Source organism: Papaver somniferum, chromosome 3 (assembly GCF_003573695.1).
Source record: "Papaver somniferum cultivar HN1 chromosome 3, ASM357369v1, whole genome shotgun sequence".
NCBI lineage: Eukaryota > Viridiplantae > Streptophyta > Magnoliopsida > Ranunculales > Papaveraceae > Papaver > Papaver somniferum.
Genome location: NC_039360.1, coordinates 206,389,165 through 206,410,827, shown reverse-complemented (window position 1 = coordinate 206,410,827; position 21,663 = coordinate 206,389,165). Strand labels below are relative to the sequence as shown.

Sequence of the window (21,663 nt, the reverse complement as noted above, 5' to 3'; positions counted from 1 at the left end):
TGAATAAGATCTTATTGGAAGTACATTTATAATGAAAATAAAATGAGGATATATGTGAGAGTTTATTGAAAAAGAGGATATATGTGAGAGTTTATTGAAAAAGTACGAAAATAAACAGAAGCGGGACATAATTTTGAAACTTACAGAAATAGTAGACAAAAATTTTGAAAAAGATTGAGTAATAAATAAAGAGGGAGGATCCCTTTACACTCTTATTTTCACACTATCTCACTCATTGGGACACATTTTTTTTAATCAAAATCAAACGGCAACGTGTATTAAGCTAATATTTTCGCATTGAATTCACTTTTTGTGGGTATGTAGAGCTTTGTAAGACGAACGTGTCTCCAAAATATTAGCTTCAAACATGTTTGATTTTGATTAAGAAAAATGTGTCCCAACATGTGAGATAGTGTGAAAATAAGTATGTAAAGGATAATTCTTCCTCACAGATAAATAAATAATATCTGAGGTCTCCGGATAATTCTTTTCCCAGCCCATATAGATAATTTCTTGACCGGAAGAACTCTCAAGTAAGAAATTAGTGAAATCCTGCTGTACACTTTCCTTGCACTATAATTTAATCTACTGTTCTACTGGTTACAAAAAGCAGATATCCAGGTTCTGTTGCTATAAGATACAAATCAACACAGGTAGTTGTGCTTCACTTATATAATTTCAATTAAAAGAATATGAAAAACTCGGGCCACTGCCGAAACTGGGACTCTGATCAGCTTCACAGATCTAGATCCCCAGCAATTAAACATATATTAACCCAAAAATGGCTCAAATACAAGATTGCATACATCTCATTCACATCTGAGCTGTCGCCATCCTTTACCTTCATGAACAATTATAATGATGGATCGCCAGTGCAGATTTTACATGATTAAACAAAAATATCTCTGCACTCGCTTCTCATCCCTAGCTAGATCCCACAAAAATGTCCACTTTGAGTTCTTCACCGGTTGCAGCATAGAACGAGATCAACGAGTTTAACTGTTGTTGCCCATAAGGTAGGTAACCCAAAAGAAGCTACTTGGATCCGACAACCCTTAGTCTCTTGTGTATGGTAATGCAAAGTCATTAATTCTCTGCTTAAGATGCTAGTAAAACATGAAAAAACATGAGAAAACTTTGACCAAAAGGAAATAAGGTATCTTTGTGATATAACGACAATGAATAAACGGTACCTTAAGCTCTTCATGAAGTAAAATGAATATTTTTTTGAGCCGTTTATGCCTCTGCATTAGAAAAAAAAAAATGTTTATTTAAATTTAACAAAAATGGATACCCTAAGTTATTAGAATGTGGGGGGAAAACAAGTACAGCCGATCTACTCTAACCCTAAAATGAGAAGGTAAACTGGAAGGGGAGCATAACATACTGTTCCACATTGACGGTAGCTTTCCTTGAGCTGCTCGAGGATATCATAATATCTCTTCCTATCCTTAACTTTAGCAAGAGCAAGGTCCTGCCCAAGTTTATCGAAATCATTCCTGCAGCCATTAGATTTCTCATGATCAGTACCAAATTTCAATACTACCGTCGGGTGACAAAAAAACATATGTTAGTATATCAAAAACGAAGACCCGCAAACCTGTAAGTCTCTAAATTCTCATTCAAAGTGCAATAACTCTCATATTTCTCACAATATTCCTGAACATAGTCTTTGTATCTGCAAAAGTAATAACCATCATCAGTATGCACAAAGAAATTTCTATGGCATAATACAAGAACCACATCACAATCAAGTGAGACTACGCACTGTGAGATGTCCTTTATCGGTCCTCTAAGTTCCGGCTCATCCTTTTCATATTTGGAATAAGGACAGTTAACTTCGTCAGAAGAAGATTCCCTCCTTTTCCGGCTGCTATTATGGCTCCCCATCACGAAGCTATCCCTCCTCTCGTTTGGTTCTGGCATGGTACTAGATTTTGAGAGTTTTGACTCCTTTACATTGTTAGGAACAGCCACTTGTCCTGAACTTTTGGTCTCTGGTTGTTGTGGTAGAGAGACAAGTCCCTTTTTATTGGTGCCCAAGTAACCATTCTTTCTCGACTTACCACCCATGTCTGACAACTTATTCAACTGGGACCCAGCTTCAGAGTCAGTGAGGTCCGTCCTCGGCATCTGCGGAGCCTGATACTGCCCAACCCTTTGTTGTTGCCTCATCCATGAATCTTCATTTTCATCTTCTGGTGTCCTCTTCCTAAACGAGCTCTCTTGGGTACCGCCAATTCCAACTCTTGAGTTTGGTGGAGACAGTTTTCTTGACTCTTGGATCGTTTTCGCTGATGTTCTTCCATTTAAGTCCAAGTTATCTGGAACAACAGATTTATTCTTTGAATTCCTAAAAGAGTTGTTTCTACCAAACTGCTTCTTTACCCCCTGAGTTTCTTCTGCAGGAAGTTCACCCAACTCCAACTCTGAAACCTCCCTTCTCAGTACTTTGCCTTTCCGATTGGCGATTGGAGATTTTTCTGGATCAGTTTTGGTAATATCCTTCGGTAAAGACCCCATATATGAATCTCCAACATCACATTCCCTTACATTATTACCAACTGACTTCTCATTACCATAAGCATCTTCACTATGTTTGTCTCTGCTCATGGAGAACTTGTCATGTGGAAGACTAGGACTTCTTTCAGATTCGACACCACGGGCTAAGTTATCAGTGTATCTGTTGGCCATGTCCAACGCCTTTCCTCGCGCATTAAGATCTCCAGATCTTTGACCTAAACGTTGAGCATCTGAAACAGATATCCCAGCCATTGATAGGTTATATCCTTTTCGTGAGCTTGTATCTGAAATTCCATCCCTGCCAACTTTGTTTGATAGATGCACATTATAACTATCGTGGTCAGGCCTATTAAGACTTATGTGTTGTGGATCCTCTGATGCAAAAGAGTCCTTACTTCTCCCAGATGTCTGTGGTGGATTCAAGCCTCCTGGTTTCATCCTTTTAGCACTCTCAGACTTCTCACAGGAGTAGTTTGGCTCCGAACCCTTTCTGGATTTGGCTTTCGCATTTCTATTAGAACTGTCAAGGTCAAAATAACTAGTCATATTCTGATTTTCATTACCGCCATTTCTGACAAAGGACCTCTGTCGGCCATCTCCTGGCTGACTAAGACCAGGCATAACGTTTTCCTCCAGCGATCTCGTGTTTGTTTCAAGGGGAACTGTATCATCATCACCAAGAATATCAATTTCTATATCATCATTAGGTAAGCCTCCAACAATGTCAACTATATCAGACATTCGAGCATCTTGTTTATCTTTACTAATCCCGTTGCGCACAAGTCCATCATCAGGAGTTCTCCAAGGCATAGGTGCGGTCGTGATATGGGCCGGTAAGTTACTCCCAGGTTCTTCTCGGTCATCGTCGCCTGTCATAATATCCACATCAACATCAGAACCTTCTTTGCTGCTTGAAGAGCCATCACTTTCGCTGTCACTACTACTCCCACTTCCAGCCGGGCTTCTACTTTTGCTTCGGCTTTTACTCTGGCTTCCACTGCTTCCACTATCACTACTATCACTGTCACTATCACTGTCACTATCGCTTTCACTAGAACTAGCATGCCCATCACTATGATCCGATGTTTTCTTGTCACCAAATGTCTTAGGAGAATTTTGTTGGATTGCAACATTTTCGGCTATATTTGATTCTTCTACTTCAGATTCAAGTTGTTTCTGATGTTCAGATGCTTTGGGTGTAGCTTTTTCTACCGCACCTTGACGATGTGTTTGATCATGGGCGATCTCAGCTGAACTGGACAAGAATTATTATTTATTTATTTATTTTAAAAAAAAAAAAGTATATAAAATGAACAAAAAAGGAAAAGAAATACATAATTCAACAAATCAGTACAGACTAATGTTCCAAAATCGGTACAATGAAATGGTAGGTACCTTCCACTTCCAGATGATAGTTTCTTGAAGCTTTCCACATCTAAATCAACTCCTGTTTTCAGCAAGTATCTTGGAGCTTCATAAATTGCAATCTGATGCTCAACATAAATAAAACGATAAGACTATAAGATTCGTAACGTTCGTTAAAGATATTTTACTTTAAAAGGTTTTAACTACTAACCTTTTTCAAAATCGGTTCTAGCTTTTTCCAGCAGTTGGGAACTGAGTCGCCTAATTCTTTCTCGAGTCCCTACAAGAGAACGGAATGCAAATATATCAACATTTTTTTTCCTTCAGAAAGTTCAATTTGAAAAACTGGAGTCTGATGCATAACGCAGCGAACTGCACCATCCCCTCTGTTACAATTTGTCAAAGTTGGATATTCTGATTAGTAAAACCTACCACAATTTGGAATACACTGAGTGGCATATATAACAAAATAAAAAAAAATATAATAAAACAAAATAAACCTAATACTTGTACATATTGTTTTTTGGAAAACCAACGATGGTTGTTGACCCAATATAACTCAACTTCGACTTAAAACAAAAACAGCAAGGATAAACATTACAGACGCCCACTTCCTTTAGTTATACATCAGATCATGCGAATCCATATTCATACTAATTATTATCATGTGTTTATAGTAGTGTAGTTGCATTTACGTAACACTTACCTTGATCGTCATCCCTTTTGGATTTTCTAGGAGTATTTTAATCAACATACTCTGCAAATCCTTGGGTGTGGCTTCTAAGCCCTTCTTAATTCTAGATGCTTCACGTCCAACTGCATGAACAGTCCTGCTAGGAGTCACCTTCTCAGTGACTGCATTCTCTTTACTTGATGCACAGGGAACTTCTATAGCTGCTGAAGCCTTTGAAAGACTCCCACCACCAAAGGGAGATGTTGAAGCAACAGGTTGCTCAGGAGATGGAAATGGCAGCCTACCCTTAGGAGGAGTTGCTGAAGAAGATAACCCTGCCTTGAAAACAGATTTAGGGGGACCTGTCATGGCAATGGATGCAGATTTTGAAAGATTACTCCTCATTTGCTAACCTTGTATATGATGATTTATCAACACATTTTAATTTACAGATGACGCCAAACGTATGATTTTAATCTCATAATCGATTACTTTAAATGTTACTAATCAGAGCCGAAGTTTGTTAAGAAAGGAGGTTGATTCTTTTATAGGCTTGCAACAAAAACCAAGGTCTTAGTTGAGCTTTCATAAACATGCTGATGTTTACCTTGAGATAGTGGTTCCACTTTCCTCTTCTTAGGAGCAGGTTCTTTCTTTGACTTCACACCCATTTTCCGCGGATTACCTAGAAAAGTACATTAACATAAGAAGATACACGCAAAAAAAAGTATTAGATGTTAATGTTAATTTAGCAGTTCAAGTAATTTAGATGTAAGCAGGTCAGTCTTTTCAATTTTGAGCAAATTTCACGGCCTTGGGAGAGATGGAAAAATGTATTCAAGAGAGGTTCATAACTAGCATGTGCCAATGATTTAGCTCCTGATTTTTCCCAACATATAAACAAGCAAAATATAATGGAAAGAAACTGAATTGCAGGTAGAGAACTCACTATCAACTGCAGCTGCAGCTATTGATTTCAATTGATTCTTCATAGATGGATTCCCGTGGTCAAGGACAATAGCTCTACAAAATAAATTTAAATTAATCACTACAGTTGTACAAATACATGTCTTCTTCAATTGAGAAGAAGAGGTACAGTCACTTTAAGTTATAAAAAAACCCATGCAATAGCCTAATACTTCAATGGAAAATATTTTAACACAACATCAACTTTGGAAAAGATAGCGAATATAACAAATTGACCACTAAGTTCACCAACTCAAATGGACCCACAGTACAGGAACACCACGATTATTTAATGTTAAACCCCTGAATAGCAATTTCTAATTGGAAATGTGTAGTAGACCTGCAATACAGAGGACATAGTCTGAAAGGACTGCGGGGGGAACTATTCTAAAGGTAACATAAAAAACCCAGTGGGAAAATTTTCAAGGGATCAACAGCAGAGTGAAATCTTAAAGATACAGAATACCGTAGTAAGTCTAAAGATGCATGCAAGAATTAATTACCTAAACTTACAACAAATATAACACACCTAAAGGGGCAAAAACTTGTATTGATTTCAACATTTGGATATCCAAAATGCTTTCTTCACGAGCTGCTAGAAGAGCAACAAAAATGTGAGACCCACCCTAAACCTCCTCACTAACAATGTATATATAGAAGTAAAACTTCAAAAAAGCTATAAGCTTCTCTCAGATATCTTTCAAACTGTGTTTTATCTATCAAATCTAGTTCTTTGAAATTGCCCACCTCCCTCCACCCAAAACAGTTAAGGCTACAGAAAATGGGATAGAACTTTATATCATGCTTCGTGACAGCTTTTTCCAAAGTGTATCACATTTAATTTCAGCTTTCTCCTGGAAACATGGGACTTGAACCAACACATAGCTCCAATCCTATTTCGTATGAAAGACAAGATTTTATAAGAAGTTTAGCAATAGTTCAAATGTCATAATTATCTCCACCTTTTCAATAAAACTTGCCTCTCAAAAACTGCAAAAGAAAGAGCGAGCAACGATATTTCAACATATTTTGCTCTGACACCCACGCGTTAGATCAGTCTTTCTCATCAGTAATATGCAGGATGCAGGATGAGGGAGGAAAATGGTCACAGATAGTAACACTAATAACGATCCATGTAACGGACACATTTTAAACTCAAAGAGATAAGCAAATCCGAAAAGAAGTAATGACGCAATTGGAAACAGTCTAGACCAACCAAAATCCTTAATCACCTAATTATGCAACTCCAAGCAATAAAGCAAGTTGAACAATACACTCATCACATACTTTCTAGATTTGCTTCTCTGTTCAGCTTCCTCTGACCGCATTTTCACATGGTTCTTTGTAGATTCATCCAAGATGCGTTGGACACTTAGCTTTCTCCATGGGCATCCAGATTCAATAAGCAAACCTTTTCCATCGTCACTACTTCGGCGTTCTTCATATATATCACAAAGATCACCCACTTCCTGAGACCATGTAAATCTGAAGTCCTTGCCGCCTACATCAATAACCTGATTCAAGCATTGACTTCGTAAAAAGTTTTTGATGTTTAACAACAACCAGGTTTACACATGCAACCACACAGGTATAATGTAGTAACAAATATTAATCTCAAAAGTTCCTGAATCAAAAAGCCATTTCGGTAGGTGAACAAAAAGGATGCCTGCAACATGTATAAGAACAGCAAAAAACACTAAAACCCACAGCACAGACACTGAGCAGGAGGATAATCCATATACACGTTTCCCCCATCTATGATCAATTAACCTTAACAAATGTGAAGAAATATATAAGTTACGTTCCACTAAGTTTTATTAGTGGTTATGGTTCATTATTTTGCAAGACTTTGTCCAAGGTCATAACAGAATCGTTTGAGTAACTTAGAGCCCCTAGAAAAAAAACTGTCTGACTTGTTCATAAGTTAATGAACACCATACATGAATCCTCTAACTATATTGTTCAAATTTCCAATTTCATGAATGTAATGTATTGTGAAGTGTTTGAAAATCAGACATAATACAATCACTTAATGTGAAACTAACTTAATCCTTAAGATAAGCCTAACATCATAAACTAATACTGAATCAAATTGAAGAAACCCAATTTAGTTTTTTATGCAATTCAACCCTAAAACAAATTTGAGATTTGCCTAACATAGACACTGAACTTAAATTCAATCAAATTGGGGAAAAGAAAAGAAACTTAAATTAGAGAGTAAATAAAGTACTTACGTTTCCGAAGGAATTATTAGCATTAGAATCAAATTTGATCCGAGCAGTTTCACCTTGAGCTTCAACACGTCTGATCCCTTCAACAAGATCAGGAGCAAGACGAATAATCATAGCATAAGAAAGTGGGTCATCACTGACAAGACTATAACTCTCGTCAGGAGAGGATGGAACTTTTGCACTTTCATGGCGGTTTCGAACAGAAGATGAGGCACCACCACCAGTTGAGAGACGATTGGAAGTTGTTGTAGATATAGGAACGATTGGGCGATTAGAAGGTGGTGGAGGAAAAGGAGAACGGTTTCTTTTACCACCACCACGACCTCCACTACCGCCACCACCACTACCTCTGCCTCTACCACCAAGTTTTCCTGAACTACCGTACATGGCTTGAGATGAAATTGAGACGGGCGTACGTTAGCTAACGTACGCTAATCTGATAGAACATGATAATTCGTGAGACGACAAATTGAACTAGACAGATGTAGAGAGACAGAGATAGAAAATCAGAGAGACAACAAGGAGAAGGGGAAGGAGATGGAGGAGGAGAGAAGATGGAAGAGGCTTCTGTTTTTCCTTTTCTTTTCTTTTTTCTTTTTTGAAAATATTTTAATTTACCGAAAAAACGAGATATTCTTTTGATTTATTTGAAGTCCTTTTTATTTGTTGTCTTAGTTCTGTGGAAGTCCTTTAAAGCTATTTAAATTTAGCGAATAATCCCTTGTTGGATGGGACTTGGGTTGGGTAAATTTAGCGAATAATCCCTTGTTGGATGGGACTTGGGCGGACATAGGTACTATATTTCAAAATTTTGGGTAATTTTGGCATAAATTTTATAATCCGAGTTAAATTTGGACAGGCATGAGCATAAATGTCTTCAACCCAAATAACTCGCCCAACCCCAATAACTATAACATTTTATAGTTTGTATTATTATTTATCTAGAATAATTTTAGTTATTATCTTCAAATATAATAATGAATAAAAATTATATATATCTCATTAATAATTCAACATGAAAAAAAAAAACTATATTATTATATATAATCTTCAGTTATTTGGAAATTTAAGATAAATGGAGCAATTAAATTTTATTGTTACTAAAATTTCGAAAATGATACATAGCCAGCTAAATAACAGCTGCCTAGCAACTGATATGATGTGGCAATTATGATGGCAGAGAGAAGGTTTCTTCGCTTTATCCGCGTCATAAAATTATAACAGAGAAAATGGGCCGACTTTTTTATTTGAAAAAAATAAATACTCAGATAAACAACAATTCTGATTAGAATTTTAATAGTAAAATCAAGAAAAAAAATTATGGTTTATTTGCTTCTCTTTCAAGGAGGACTCAATAAAGAGTTAGTTAGCTGCAACAAATTCTCGAAGATATGAAACCTTAATTTGACTTTAGTGGTAATTTGTGCAGGACAAAATCATGATTATCGTGTATATCGATCTTTGGGGTTACATATGTCTCAACACTAGTTCTATACATCAACCATGATCAGATCTGTATGTACTATAATTAATCAATCTAAAGTTTATCTTGATGAAGCATTTGGTTGTTGTGGTGTGATGGTTCTATTTCAATGCAGAATTTTCCGATAGTTGATCTTGTTCGGATAACAATTTTCCTGTTTTTCCATTGCTACAAAATTTGTTGAATGGGTGAATAAGGTTCGATGAAATATTGGTGACGGTAGCAACACATTTTCTTTTTCCCGTGTGGTGTATAGAGAAGAGAATTGATATGAGAAACCCTAGGTTTATTTTATGTGGAAGAAGAAGGGAATGCAGAGGATTTCCATTGATATTACTAAAAAAAAACTCTAACCAACTCCAAAAATTTGTGTTTCATTGTTTTACTTTTTGCTGAGGACGTGGATACCAGAGAGAACACCTCACTCTGCCACGGAGACTGCCACGTTGGATCAACTGTTACGTAGCTGTTATTCAGCTGTCTATGCAGCACGATTGCTAAAATTTGTTATTATCACATTAATGTATGGTCAAACTTGGGTTAACCTAGGAAACCCGAAGAATGTAACTTGAGCAGCATCTCCATGGGTTTCATGGGTTCTAGTTCGGGTCTACTTCAACAAAACCTTCTAGCCCGACCAACCAACTCAGGTCCCATCCCTACTTGTTACTTTTTCTTTCTTTTTTTTCTTTGGTAGTAAATCGTGATTTGTATACTTGTACGTATCACGCTCGGTCACGAAAAGATCTGACAAGAATTTATGATACGGGTCATAGTTCTCTAGGAGGACGAAAAGATCTGACAAGAATTTATGATACGGGTCATAGTTCTCTAGGAGGATATGAGGCACTTGGAGGCGCTATTTTTAAGTTGTGGGCATAATTTGGTATTTTTTTTTCAAAATTTGAGAGAAAATAATCGGATCAGAGGAAAATGTAGGAAGATTTGGTGGAAGGTGATTTATGTTGTTTTTTTGGTATCTTTGAAAGGAAAGAAACTGTAGGGCTTTTGGAAGTAGGGTTATTAGTGTTTTGGCAGTAGGGTTATGGAGGCTGAGTAACTTATTTCTTATAAAACATATTATTTTTCCTTTAATTTTTGAATAACGATGTGTTTAATCTGTAAATCAGGTTTTTCTTTTTAATATAACCATTCCTTATTAAAAAAAATGATAAGATTTGCTTCAGGAATATAATTTTCTCTAGAAGACACATGCACACACACACACATATATATATATATATATATATATATATATATATATATATATATATATATATATGAAAAAGCAACTAACGACAAATTTGCTTCGAGAAAATAGTAAAGGATTTAAGAGTTTCTCCAATGGAATATATGTGAAGATAAACGTCTAAATCCACATAGGATGGATATTTATTTTTCCTAAAATTCTTCTCCAACCCCAACTTCTTAAATCAATGTGAAATTTACATGGCTTAATTTTTGTTAGATGTCCTCAGGGTGAATGTGTGGGTTGTGCAAGGCGTGACAGGCCGGTGTAAAAACTATGTTATACATTTATGAGATAACCTCTAGTCTACCTGGTACTTGCTACTGGAAAAAGACTTTGGTTTGGTTTGGTTTGGTTTGGTTTGGTTTGGTTTGGTTGGTCCTCAGGGTGAATGTGTGGTTTTAGACATTCACCTTGAGGTTGTCAAGTTATCCTAATAAGTTTTTTCTTAACAAAAAGGGAATTAGTCATTTCTATCCCAAAGATATGGGCCGATACACATTCTTGCCCCGTTTTTTTCTACACTATTAAAACTATCCTGTCGTTTAAAGTAAACAGCCAAAATTGTTTGATAAGTGGGACCTAGTTGAGCTGTCAATTGAAAGTCCAGGTGTTAGTCCAAGTGTTAATATCTTGTAATGGGAAAAGACGCATATAGCCTTTCTTCTTCGTTTCAACTCCATCGAATAGGTTAGTATCAGATGTAGATTTCGTTGTTAGAGAAGATGGCGGGAGAGTGGTGAGAAAGATATGGTTTGGGAAGATTACGTGCATGAATTTAGGATATATCCCAAACAACTGCATCTAATGTATCCTTATCAAGATATTTCACACCAGAAATTAGTTAGGGTTTTTCTCAGAATTTTGTTACTCTATCGGTATATAAAGAATCAAGGTCTAAGTTTGTTTCTATCCGTAAACCAGTTGATAAGAGTGAAGTTTATTGAGAAAACCTAAGTAATTTTAGGCGAGTGATTTCTGTATTTTGAAGAAACGGGGAAGGAGATAATGGTTGATGAAGAGTTACTGAACAAGAACTCTGCTGCATATACTAAAAGGTATATTTTCATTAGCTAACTATGCTTTTCATCTTTGTTATTATGAATTTTTGGTTTTCGATTTAGGGATTTCTTACTGGTTCAAATTAGGGTTTTCAATTTTTTCAATTTAAGGCTTTTCAAATCGACTTCAAATTAGGGTTTTCGATTTAGGGATAATCACAATTAGATCTTTACAGTAGTTTATGGAATGATAAGTGTTCTGTTGATGAACATTACATGAATTTTTTACTAAATTGGTCTATTAATGGTACTTTGGTGGTTTTGTATGGATAATATGCCTCTGTGGCTTAGTATGAGATTTTGAATTAAAACTAAAATTCAGAGGATGCAGAAATGTGATCATGTCTAGAAGCTGTGCTTGATAAAAAAAAATTATCTACTTCTTTTGTAAATGGTGTGATAACCCTCATTTTTCCATTCTCCAAAAAAGCATGTATACAGATAAGATGATCCTCTTGCAAGGGTTGTCGTTTAATGAATTGGTTTTTCATAGAAAAAAAAAAATTCAATTTCATACAGTCAATTATGTTTGTATATAAGAGTCATAAGAGTTGAAATCTTACATTGATATAAGAGAATTCTGGTTACACTTCTATGAGTGCCATGTGCATATCCTGTTTGTTGTATGTGTACTGTGGTTTTAGTAGTTTGGTCCAAAATACTCTTTAAAGAATCGTCTTATTTTCGGAAAGGTTCAAAGAAATGATTTTGATTGAGAAGTTATATTCCGAGATTCGTATGCTTATAGAGGAAGGGATATCTGTCACTTGATTAATGAGTTCCTGAATCGAATCTTTTCTTTTTGTTGCGTGTCTTGAAATAATTGGTTGAATGCACACAGAGATTTGAGAAAGTCTACTGATCATGTATGTATCCGTTTATGAGAGTTCTTTGGCATTTTTGTGTGAATTTTCTAGTGCAAATCTGTTATAACTTATTTTGAATACTAGTGACTTATTATTTTTGTTCTCTTGCAGTTACATGAGACCTAATTCTGGACATATGGTTGCAAATACTTGGAGACAGGACAAAGAAAATGACAGGTGATTTGTCTTATTATGCTAGTGAAAGATGATGTTTTCTCTATTAGTTGATAGTTAGCCCCTATTGTGTAAGGGATCATATTTTGTTGTGGTAAACCATGCCATAAACTAGGTTTTTTTTTGTAGCATATGATGATATTTTAGTGATAATAATCTTCTATTATGTAACAGGGATTCAACACCTCATAAAGGTCCAACGACAACTTTATCTCCCAGGAAAAGCCCAAGGCTGATTGAAAAAGCTAAGAGGACGGTTGGTGTTAGTTTAACTAAGATGGTTCTGGATTTTGAGACCATGTTGAGGAGCCGACACAGGCTAGCAGTCAGGGAATTGTGAATCTAGATGATGATTCACTAGGTAACTGAATTCTGGAAATCAGCCGCGGATAAAGTAGATGTTGTTGAAGAAGCTGTCAATGCGACTAAGGAATCAGTGTTGCACCTTCAGAATCTTAATGCAGATGATTGTCACCCGGAAGACCAACCATGGAGCCAACCACTCATATACAGTGAGGGTGAAGATGATGCTGATTGGAAGGAGTTTTTACACAATTTTAGTATGAAAAGCAGTGCTGGTAAGGATAGTGAGGAAGACGATGAAGGTAATGTTCATATTTTGAAATTTTAGAATTCATCGATTATGTTATGTTTACAATTTGATATTAATGTGTATTTGTATATGCCTCTGAACATGTAGATGATCATTATGACCAGTTGTTGGAGACGGATGATGAAGTTGAAGGTAGTGTTGGTTTCTCTTTTAAAATTGGTTTTTACAATGATATAATGATACCCGATGTGTTAATTACTTTTTCCTTGTTGATTGTCATGACTTGAAGTTTTCAAAGAAGTTAAGGAACCACTGATTGATTTTGAGATTGAAAAGGGTAAAGGGAAGGAAATTGCTAATGGATCGGAAGATCATTATGGTCCTGAAATGGTTGGTAGGCCATTACCTAATCATGAAGTTAGAGTGGTTGATAATGGGCAACATTGGTTTGATGACAGTGATTTTGAAGATTTCCTTGTTGCTGCTGATTCAGTGGATAATGAGTTATTCCCTGAACCAGAAAATGAAATACAAGTTGTAGTTGATGACAGAATTGATGAGGGGATGGAATTTCCAGACAAGACCGCTTTTAAGAACATCTCAGAAAATACTGTGTATCTACTAGGACAGAATGCAGGTTTAGTAAGAGTGATAATATTAGAATCAAGGCTGTGTGTAAAGGCTTTGGAGAGCCCATTCTATGTCCGTGGTATATATCTGCAAGGAGGATCCCTGGTGAGGCGACTTGGAGCATAAGAGATTTCCACTTGCACCACACTTGTATTGGGGATCCTTATGGGAGGAATTCATGTGCAAATCCAGAATTTGTAGCTCAACATGTGATTAACAAGCTAAGGGAGTCACATGGAAAGAATGTACCTAAACCTTCTGAGATTGCTGCCGAGTTTTGGACAAGCCACAACACCTTGATCCCGTATCACGTTGCATGGAAGGCTAGAAACAATGTGTTGGAGAGGATAAACGGAAGCTTTGATGAGAGTTTTAGACTCATACCAAGTCTGTGTGAAATGATCAAAAGGACTAATCCCGGATCAATTGCTACTTTCACTTACGGAAGGTAATATTATTTCTTTAATTGTTCGTAAAATTGATTAGTTTGAGTTCTAGTTTTAAAACTTTCCTTGTTTTCGTGCAGAGACAATCGATTTGAATCTGTGACTATATCTTTTGATGCCCCAATGAGGGGTTTTATAAATGGTTGTAGAAATGTGGTTGGGCTGGATGGTTGTCACCTGAAGGGAAAGTATGGTGGTTGTCTACTATCTGCCACTGCTCTTGATGGGCAGAATGGATTGGTTCCTTTGGGTATCATGGTTTGTAGAAACGAGTGTGCGGAGAACTGGTTCTTGTTCTTGAATAATCTCAAGCATAGATTGGCTGATCATCCCGTTGAGCCAATCAACTTCATATCTGATAGACAGAAGGGTTTGAGAGACGCTGTCCAAAAGTTGTTCCCTACTTCACCACATAGGTTCTGCTTCAGGTTACAAACTAACCTCCAACCTGATCATTTTATTGTTACAAAATACATAAAGTATGTTCTATATTCATGGCAGGCACATGTATGCAAACTTCAAAATGCACTACAAGGGATCTAAAGTACACACACTATTTGGAATGCTGCTAGAGCTTATAAGCCTAAACACTTTCAGGTTTGTTTTAGTCCGTAAATGAAATGAGTGACATTTTTTATTCTTAGAAAGTAAAATTCTTGTAACACTAAATATGTTTCAACTGTAGGCACACATGGATAGTATGATGTCAGAGAATGTTAGTGCTTGTCAGTATTTGATGGGCGAGGATCCTAAAAGCTGGTGCAGGGCCTTTTTTGACCACAAGAGCGCTTGTGAACACTTGAGTAACAACTTTTCTGAAAGTTTCAATAACATGATAACCAACATTAGGGAGAAACCTGTCTGCAAGCTAGTTTTGATGTATGGACAGCTAGTGATGGGGCTGTTTTACAAGAGAAGAAATGCTTGTGTTGGATGGGATTCTGGGGATTTGGTTCCTACTGCCAAAAAATTATTGAAGAAGATGTTTAAGAAAACAGGGGAATATAAGGTAGAAGGAGCGGTTGCTGGAAGCTTTATGAAGTCACAAGCATACATAATACAATATTCACTGTTGACCTTGAGAAACATACTTGCAGCTGCATGCAATGGCAGCTGAGGGGTTTCCCCTGTCAACACGCAGTCTGTGCTCTGCAGCAAATCAGGCCCAATTGGGTTGAGTAAGTGTGCAGAACACATGTAATTTTATCTATGATTATTTCTTTATTACCAATATCTGAAATGTTAAACCTGTTTGTTTTTCTTGTGTGCATTTTTATAGGTATTGTGCCAGATACTACTCAGTGGATAACTACAGGACCACCTATTCCCCTGATATGGTGCCATTGGAAGGGCCTGAGGACTGGGATGAGGTTTTTTCCTAACTCTCAACTATTCATGTTTACTTGTCCTTAATTGGATCTGATTTATGTTTGCACTATGAACTTAGACAACCTTTTACATTACATTATTAGGTTTACCTTAAATATCCGTGTGTATCTACTTAAAAGTACAATTGTGATACATGAATTCAAAGTACTCTGTGAAATATCTGAACTCAATTCTTCTCAGTTCTTGTATGAACCCTGTACCTAGCTACTTAATGGATTTTAGTGTTTGGAAGCCGGATTCCAGACCCTGCAGTAACATATATAGTGTAGATATTTAGGATGTTTAATTTTTGCGGCGGCTAAGTAATCATTTTTAGTATTATGCAATATTAACTTCCTTTGTTATTCTCTTATACAACCAAGAACAATTATTGTTCCTCCATTGCTCATTAGGAAACCGGGCCGGCCTAGGAAGAACAGAAGGAAGGCCTATAATGAGACCCTATCCGAGAAGAAAGTCAGGTGCTGCAGCAAATGCAAGCTGCCTGGTCACAACAAGACAACTTGTCCTGGTGGTGCAATTGGCTCTAATACAAAGAGAAATGGGTCTACATCTGAATAAGGCGGACTGGCATTTCAATCCCAATCATCATCACAAGCTAGAAGTGCTGGTGGTTCTATGCCTGCAACGAAGAAGCCAAGAAGATTTACTTGAAACTAGTTTTGGCTAGGATGTCTTTTGTTTTCTTTCAAGTGAGACCTATAAAACTTCATGCATTTGCTCTGTTTATTTGGTTATGTTTTAGATTAGCTTTTACTTTGTTTGGATATTAGCTATCTTCCATAGATATTGTTTTTGGATGTTTTGAGTATTGGATATTTGATTCAATGTTATCAATAAGTGGTAGTGTTAGTGTCGTTAGCTTGCCTTGCTCTATTTTTACGATTTTATGGTTTTTCTATCTGGATTTTAACAGGTGAAGAAGACAAAGTTTGTCGATGAGATCCTCCTGAAGAAATGAGGAAACAAGTTTAACTGAAGGGTATATTGGGCATCTCAGGTCATCCTAAATCTGCCACATGTCAGTTAACACCAGTTAACTTGTAACTGTATGGAAATCTTTGTAACGGGATTAATTTGTAAGTTTTGAAAAAAACGGGATTATTTTGTAAACAACTTAAGAAACTGGGACATATGTGTAAATGACCCTAACAAAAATTAATTCCAATATATTAAATAACCATTTTTATCTGTAATAAAATCTTAAAATTACTAATAATACAATGTACATTTAATCATAAAAATATCACAAACGACACCATTGGAGACGAATTATTTCCCCCCTAAATTTATGTTAAAATTGGAGTGAGGATGTCTTGTTTGTGGTGCCACCTAGGAAACACACAACAACCAGTGGAGGAGCTCTAAGTTTCGGATTTGAGTTTGATATCATTTCGTGTTTAACTTTATATTCCATTTCATGTTTTTATATGGCTTCTGGTTAGCGTGCATTGTATTATTTATTGCCCAAAAAGTTTATATATATTGAAAGATAACGTTTCTTTTTCTCGCTCATAATTACATCAAAATTGATTGAGGGAATTAACTATTCTTTCAAATCATCAATTATGTCACATATCTTACGTAAATCTAATACGTAAATTATGTATTACTTCTTCTTTTCTTTTGTTGATCTATGGATTTAACGATTAATCGAATTGTTTAGGCTATACATAATAACTTTGTATAATTTTGTGGGTAACGTGGAATAATTATAAAGGTTTGTTTGGTTATCTTAATCATCTATTTTATATTGAGTTATAGATAATAAAAACATGGGCTTACATTTAAGAGAGGCATATTTGTATAGCCCTCTCATTAATATAAGAGACTACAGGGGGTTAATTTTGTGATTTTCTTGTTTTGCACCAAATTTTGCAACTATTGAAAAATGGTTTTCATAATAGTTAGATAAATATTTTTTTCTTTCTCGATGTGGGGGTTATGTCATGATTCAACTTCGGCTAATAAAATATCTTTAATTCGTATAAATGATTAAATTTAAACAATCAAAGCATAATAACACTTATGAGATTTCTCCAAAATTTCTAAATTAAAGTGATGTTGATCTCAAAAAGAAATTATAAAATATTTGTCGACATTAATAAAGAATATTGTGAGGCGCGCTGAGTTTTTCACTGTAGAATATCATCAATCATCGTTTTTAGATGATACTATACTCATAAAATTACAAGCAAACTTTTGAGTATTAATCATAATTAGTAATCTGTTGACTTCAATGTAATTACCAAAAAGCTAAACCAATTACAAAATATCGTTGATCCTTAGAACTAACTTATCAATTATGAACTATTAAAACATAATCAGGGGCGGATGTATGCACAGGCTTCCCCTGGATGAAGCTAGGGATCGATCACACAAAAAAAAATCAAAGGTAATAAGTGATAGCTTAATTTAGTCTATCCCAAGCTACACATAGAGTCAATCCAGGGTATGATTTTTCTATCAAGCCAGGGTAAGGAATTTTGTGTAGAGGTTCTTAAAAGGAGGGTGCGACTATGCGTAAGAGAAGTTGTTTTTTTCTAGTTTTCTTCAATTTTCATGTTGGAAATGATTTGTTTAACGGATATGGAAAAATGGGATTAATGGAAGATGCAATGCAATAGGTGTTTGATAAAATGACTGACAGAAATCATATTTCTTGGAATACTAAGTTTTCTGGTTATGCTTATGCGCATATTTTGATTGTGATGGTGTTGTTAAGATGTTTCGAATCGTGGAACGAGAAGGTGTAGAACCACATTTACTGACATGGACGTCATTTATATCGATGTATAAACGATGTGGATTATAGAATTGTTTGGATATATGAGAGGGAAAATAAATTGTTCACCTGGTGAAGTAATTGTTGTGGTTTCATCTTCTTGTGCCGAACTGGATATGTTTTAAATGGCTAAGCAGGAGATCCATGGGTATGTTATTAGTGGTGGTTTTCAGGATTATATGTTTGTGCAGAATTCGCGTATATCTATTTATGGGAATGTAGTTAGCACGTAACGAAGTGCGGTGAGGTCATGGACAGGTGTTTAGTGTCTGATCAAAGGGATGATTAATATGGAATTGGAGAACACTTGACTTACATGCGTCAATCCAGTACCTTTTTTTTTTGAATCATGGTGCTTTGTGGTCTCTTATTATTTGTATTAGTATGTGATTAGTTCTGAAAGATTTATTTTCATACGGTCAACTCGAGTTGGTGCCCTTGGTATCAATATTGCGACTGGTGGTGTTTTCATTCTTCACAATAGGGCAAGTAATGTCGTTTCTGTTTATGTTTACTATCTCTTTGACTTAATCTGTTGGTCTAGTTCTGATGTCCCTTTTTTATATCATGAAGTGGATTTGCAAGATCAGGAGCTTGCTCACAAGATTGGTCAAAAAAAGAAGTCCAAGTACACAAAGGTTCTTTTCTTGTTCTATTAGCTACACCAGTGTTTGTATTTTACGACCTCATCTCCAAATTAGTTGTTGCGCCAATTAGTTGGATACAAGAGTCCTTTATCAAAGATTTAAAAGGTATCTTTTTTACACTATGCAACAAAAAAAAAATATTAAAGCCCCCCCTAATCTGAAATCCTAGTTCCGCCACTGAATATAATCACCTAAATTAAAGTATACTGGTAGTGATGTAATAACTACATAAGTGTGTAATAGCACTACTAGATCGTACAATCATAGATAATCTTTATTAATTTCCTAAGTCTTGTTATTTTTATATAATTTATTTATGATTATCTATACTTCCTTTAATCATCATTTCACTTCATTCCTTTATGCAATCCTTTGATCGTGGGTAGCGATGTCTGATATTTGTATTTCAATTTTCAAGAGTAATTCCACCAGAGCGGTGTTGTACAGTGGTGATGATCTATAAGCAGTTTTTTTTTTGAAGAGTAATTTATGATCAGTCAATTTGACTGAGTTATATATAGGTTATAAACTTTGTTGGTGATCAGTCCATTTGACTGAGTTATATATAGGTTATAAACTTTATTGAAAATTTAGAGTTAGGTCAATAACAAAACTCCAATAGGCATGACGATTGTTATCTTTTAATAACGTATTTCTCATATACACGTTATAAATGTTTACGTGAAACATATTTCAAGATACAAATAATTTTTTATAGCAAGTTATGATTACTCGTACATATGAGAAAAAAACAACTTGGTATTGCTAGTATTTAAAATTACTTGAAATAAGTATAGATATATAACAGTGAGGACCTGTACATGTCAATTGGAGATGTCAGTTATCGTTAATAGATATTTCATGCATTCTTATAACATATGCAGTTAAAAACTCCAATTGATATGTCTATCAGAATAATATTTAGATTCATGTATATACCTTTCACAAGGTAATGTCCACGTGACTATTCCATCGTGAACTTCTAGGTGTATGAACATCCATGCACATAAATTTTTAAGCACGTGAACTTCCTATTACGTTGAAATCATCCAAGAATATCAAAGGCATGGGATGAAAGTTCTAAGAAAAGACAATACTTCCATGACATTCTTAAAACAATCCTAATGGCATGTACACCGAACACCCGTTAGTAACACATGTAATAATTTATGAAAAAATTTCTTATGAACTTCCAACAATGCTATCATTTTCATAAATTAAGACAAACCTAAAACGTACGTGAAACAAAACAGAGTTGCATTCTACAACAATAAAGCGACTTGATCGATTAGGTCAAGCACCAATAAGTACTCAATATTTAAAAAGTAACTTATCATTTTAGAACTTTCACTTGTAAATTACTCAAAGTTAGCTAGTCACAATATTGTGATAAGCGTTCATGAAAGGATCTTATAATAATTAAAAGGAAGTCATCACATATCAATTCTCATCAGGAGAGAATGGTAATTCTTTTCTTTTGCAGTACTAATCTTGTATAATATCTTGTTTTGTTGAGTGCTTCACAGACAGTCTAATCTCATCGAAAGCGGCATCACTTTCTTACTCATACAGGCAAGTTCAATTGAAATAATTTTGAAAGTCCCCAGCTCATTCACACGGATGAACTTCTTAGTTAAAGTTTTGATTCACCCCTTTATTGTTTGTTTAGTTGTCATTAACAAGTATTTGTGGTAAATTTTATTAGAGCATTAGTATATCAAGCTATATTTTGGTTTCCAATTTTGTGACGTGTAATTCTCAATATTGTTAAGTTTACTTCATAAAATTTGGTTTTGCTTGTAGTCTTATGTAAGATTCGTACACCGTCTATGTTTCAAAGTTTGAAAACTAAGTGATATATTTGAAGAAATTTGTCAATAAATACAAAGTTGAAGAATGAAGATAAAAAAATTAAGGACTATCAAGCAAACGTCTATTTAAAAAAAAACACATCACCAGGCTATAGCCAATAATATTAAATTTCCTAATCATATATATTTGAGTTGATTTCATTCTAAAATTTAGCGGGCATGACCTTGATCACTTATTTGATCAAAACACATAAAAAATATGAAGCACAAGTTTGGTTGCATAAATTTGGTATTGGTGTAGAAAACGTATCCAGGTTAGTTTCAAAATCCCAGTACGTAATTGAAAATAACGTAAGGTAACTCAAATACTTAGAAAAATATGGAAGATGCAAATTATCATATATAATGAGTTGGTTTCAAAATCAATAGCTAATTGGAATTTAAACCTGGCTACTTATACATGGTTTGAATTGGTTAAAATTTGATGTACTAGTCTCATAAGGCTCCATCAGTCTTATTTAGGTAAATATTGATAAAATCATATCTTAGGTATGCATATTACCTTGAAAATCAAGTTTATGGATTATTTAACGTTTGATACCCAGCAAATGTCCAACACCTAGTTTTGGTACCCAACATTTAAGATATTAAGGGTCGGTACCTTAACCAGTTGGAGACTGTTAAGTCAAGCATTGACCAAACAAATATATTGTTTCTATAACAGATCATTTACTATTACGTTATTATCCCTAACTGTAGTAACATTGACCCGTGAAGTCCAAATGACTGGTTAGATTTTAGATAGTTTAGA

General features: G+C 35.2%; 1 protein-coding gene across 2 annotated transcripts; it reads right to left on the bottom strand.

The window, feature by feature from the left end:
* Nucleotides 1-541: 541 nt before the first annotated feature.
* Nucleotides 542-8,356, bottom strand: LOC113358508 (dentin sialophosphoprotein-like). Of its 2 annotated transcripts, none has more exons than XM_026602103.1 (12): nucleotides 7,762-8,356; nucleotides 6,815-7,041; nucleotides 5,511-5,584; nucleotides 5,169-5,246; nucleotides 4,595-4,923; nucleotides 4,100-4,168; nucleotides 3,919-4,010; nucleotides 1,769-3,778; nucleotides 1,601-1,678; nucleotides 1,388-1,499; nucleotides 1,194-1,244; nucleotides 542-1,106 (listed from the first exon to the last, which is right to left on the bottom strand). In XM_026602103.1, the coding sequence occupies exons 1-12, from the start codon at nucleotides 8,143-8,145 to the stop codon at nucleotides 1,056-1,058; spliced, it is 3,555 nt and encodes a 1,184-aa protein (XP_026457888.1). In that variant the 5' UTR covers nucleotides 8,146-8,356; the 3' UTR covers nucleotides 542-1,055. The 2 variants fall into 2 exon arrangements, with proteins under 2 accessions (XP_026457888.1, XP_026457889.1); XM_026602104.1 differs by having other exon boundaries at nucleotides 6,815-7,028; nucleotides 7,762-7,890.
* Between the last annotated feature and the right edge of the window lie 13,307 nt (nucleotides 8,357-21,663).